We start from the raw sequence: 3,097 nt of genomic DNA on the forward strand, positions 1-3,097 counted from the left end.
TTGTTTGCTCGTTTGTTTGTTCGTTTGTTCGTTTGTTTGTTCCTTATTCATATAAACATTAAAAATCGGAGAGAAAGAGAGAGAAAAAAAAAACGTTAGGAAAAATTATTAATCGCAATCATCTTATTAATTTTTTTTTTTTTTTTTTTTGTAATACTCCGAAAAGAAAAATTTTATGTTATTAAATAATTATTATTATTAAATTAATTCGAATGATGATATTAATAAGAATAATAATAATTTTTGTATTTAAACTACGACGAAATTTATTACTTTATTAATAATAATAATATTATTATTTTTAATATTTTTTTTTTATATTTTTGATTTGTCATAATAATAAAAACATTTTTAAAGTTTTTTTTTTTTTTAAATTTAAAAAAAGGGGAATCATTCGTAGAATAATAAGAACCTAAAGAGTTGTTTTATAATAATGATAATAATAATAATTATTATTATTATTTGCGTTTTTATTGAGAAAATAAAAGAGAGCGTTTTAAATATGGCGCTTTAAAATTTATATTTTAATAATTTTTTTTTACGCTCGAGTTTATAAATATATATTAAAATAATACACGGATATTAATAACGTTTAATTTAATTACGTGAAAAAATAATAATAATAATAATAATAATAATAATAATAATTTAAATGCGTTATCGTAAATTTTAAAAACATTTGGTAATAAATTTTTTTTTTGTAAAAAAAAGAGAGAAAAGAGAAAGATAGAGGAAGAAAGAAATAATTCAAAGAAACTGGGATTTAAAAAAAAAAAAATTTTTTTAATTGTTTTTTTTTTTTTTTTGGTTTTATTTTCGGAGCAGTTTATTTATTTTATTTATCGATTTTTTTTTTTTTTTGTTTTTTTACAACCATTGGGATGTTTCTGTTGTTTCAAGTCCTTCTGCTCGTAGTCTTGTTAATAGCGTTCTATAAATATCAGGAGTGAAAGGGTAAACAATGCCTCTTCTCTGTATTTCACCTGTAATTAATAAAATAAATATTTTTTACCCCGTAAGAATTTTATCATCATTATTATTATTATTATCGTAAAATTGTTTTCGACATACCGTCCATAACCATTTTAGCAGTGATAGCAGCTGGAAATCCGACAGCTTTTGACATTGCCGAATGACCTTCACCCGGTCTCTGACCGTACAATACCATATTAATCCCTCTTTTTTCACGTTTAGAATCTCCCCAAAGAATACCAATTTCGTGACGTAAAATAATTATATCTCTATCTTGAGGTCCTGAACGTTAAAAAAAAAAAATCAAACGGAAAAATTAAAATGGCGTCACATTATTATTTCAAAAAAAATAAAAAAAAAATCATACCCAAAACTAATTTTTTTGACAGATAATGACTGAGCGTGTCCAATGGAGTGTTAAGTTTTATGACTTTGTCATTTTCCAAAAGTCCAAGTTGTTCGATGGATTCCAACATGGTTTGACTCCCCAAATGTTGAGCAATTTTCCGACGTAAATTTTCATATAAAATCGTGTTATCAGTGACTCCAATTAAACCGCTGATAAATTGTCTCTAAAATTTTTTTTGGGGTTCATTTAAAGTTTTTAGTTTTCAGATATATATACATACATCAAATAAAACATTAATGATAATAATAATAATAATTTCATAAATCAAATTTTAAGTAAAGCCAAAAAAAAAAAAAAGTGTTAAGAAAGAAAAAAGAAAATTTTAACTTTAAAACAGTCAGTCTAACTAAAAAACTTTTTATTATTATTATTATTTTTCATTGTTTGAAATTCTTTTCAGTTTTTTTTTCTTCAACTCATTTAATTTCTCTTATTTTTCTCTTTCAATTTTTTTTTTTTTTTTGAAAAACGGTTAAAAAAATTTTTTCTTATTATTTTCTCTCTCTTCACTTTTTCATTCGTGTAACAAAAAAAAAAAAAAAGGAAAGGAAAAAAAAAAAAAAAGTAAAAGTACGAACCCATGTTATGTCAGGACCGTTGGGATGAAGTGACGGTTTAGGTTCCGTACTTATTAATCCTAATTTTTGTATGCTTTTAATCGTTTCCGAAAAACCTGTCGAGAAAAGAAAGATTTTTTTGCAATTTACAAAAAAAAAAAAAAAAAAATGGCGGGTGTAAATATTTATTTAATTTTCTACCGTTGTAACGAAGAGTTCCTCGAAGTACTGTGTGAGCATCGTGAAGTCCATAAGCTTCGATATATGATAAACTATCACGATTGGCAAAACCTTCGAGTGCGAAACCAGGTAAAAAGTCTAAACCGTGTACATAATTCATGAGTTCCCCTCCTCCTTGTATCGTAATCGTCTGGAAAGATGTAAAATACATAAAAATTTCCACGGAGATTTTAAATAAGTTGTATAAAATGACGATTTCGATTCAAATACTTTTCCATCTTTTAAGTATCTCGCTTCTCCCAGAGTATTTAAGAGCACTCCTCTCGGAGACCAACTGAATTTATACCTCAGTGGATTTTCTGAACATTCCGGTGCGGGTAATCCGCCGCAGTAAGAAACAAAAGATTCAATTTTACCACCTCCTTGTCTAATTTCATCAAAGCATTCCATGGCTAAAAGATGATCGATTCCGGGATCCAGACCGACTTCATTAACAATCGTTATTCCGGCATCTAAAGCTCTATCAAATTAAAATCATTTATTAAACAATGTGTTTATGTGGGGGGGAGGCAGGGGGGGAAATTTTTATTAACCTTTGATGTAATTCTTTCATTTCCGCCGTGCAATAAGACGCGGTTACCATGTGCGTTTTAGTATTTATGCAACATTCGGCAACGTGATGATGTAAACTGTATGGTAAAAGAGAAATAACCATATCCGCCGATAAGACAAGATCGTTTAAATGATCCGGACGTTCCATGACGTTCATGAAAACGGATTCGACTCCTGGATATTTGGAAGCGAGTGCATCCGCTTCTTCTTTAACCGCCGAAGCTTTAAGAAAAAAATTTTAATTTTTTAGTTTTTGTGGTTTTAATTAAAAAAAATTATTTTTGGGGTGTTTTAACTCACCGACAGTAACTTTAATTTTTCCATCTTTGTGAAGATATTCAACAGTTGGAGCACTCACAAATCCTGA

At 27.7% G+C, this 3,097-nt stretch overlaps 1 protein-coding gene across 1 annotated transcript in view; it reads right to left on the reverse strand.

Annotated features, from left to right (window-relative positions):
- Positions 1–940: 940 nt before the first annotated feature.
- The window catches only part of Phum_PHUM016080 (aminoadipic semialdehyde synthase, putative), a gene marked incomplete at both ends in the record, with an annotated part of 5,652 nt that continues 3,495 nt past the window's right edge, over positions 941–3,097 (reverse strand). The window contains 8 exons of the mRNA XM_002422763.1: positions 941–972; positions 1,072–1,254; positions 1,340–1,544; positions 1,960–2,054; positions 2,140–2,308; positions 2,389–2,638; positions 2,712–2,952; positions 3,031–3,083. Of these exons, the coding sequence (XP_002422808.1) occupies positions 941–972; positions 1,072–1,254; positions 1,340–1,544; positions 1,960–2,054; positions 2,140–2,308; positions 2,389–2,638; positions 2,712–2,952; positions 3,031–3,083 (1,228 nt within the window). The remainder of the gene's footprint in view (positions 973–1,071; positions 1,255–1,339; positions 1,545–1,959; positions 2,055–2,139; positions 2,309–2,388; positions 2,639–2,711; positions 2,953–3,030; positions 3,084–3,097) is intronic.

Source organism: Pediculus humanus, genomic scaffold (assembly GCF_000006295.1).
Source record: "Pediculus humanus corporis 1103172107371 genomic scaffold, whole genome shotgun sequence".
Taxonomy (NCBI): Eukaryota; Metazoa; Arthropoda; class Insecta; order Psocodea; family Pediculidae; genus Pediculus; species Pediculus humanus.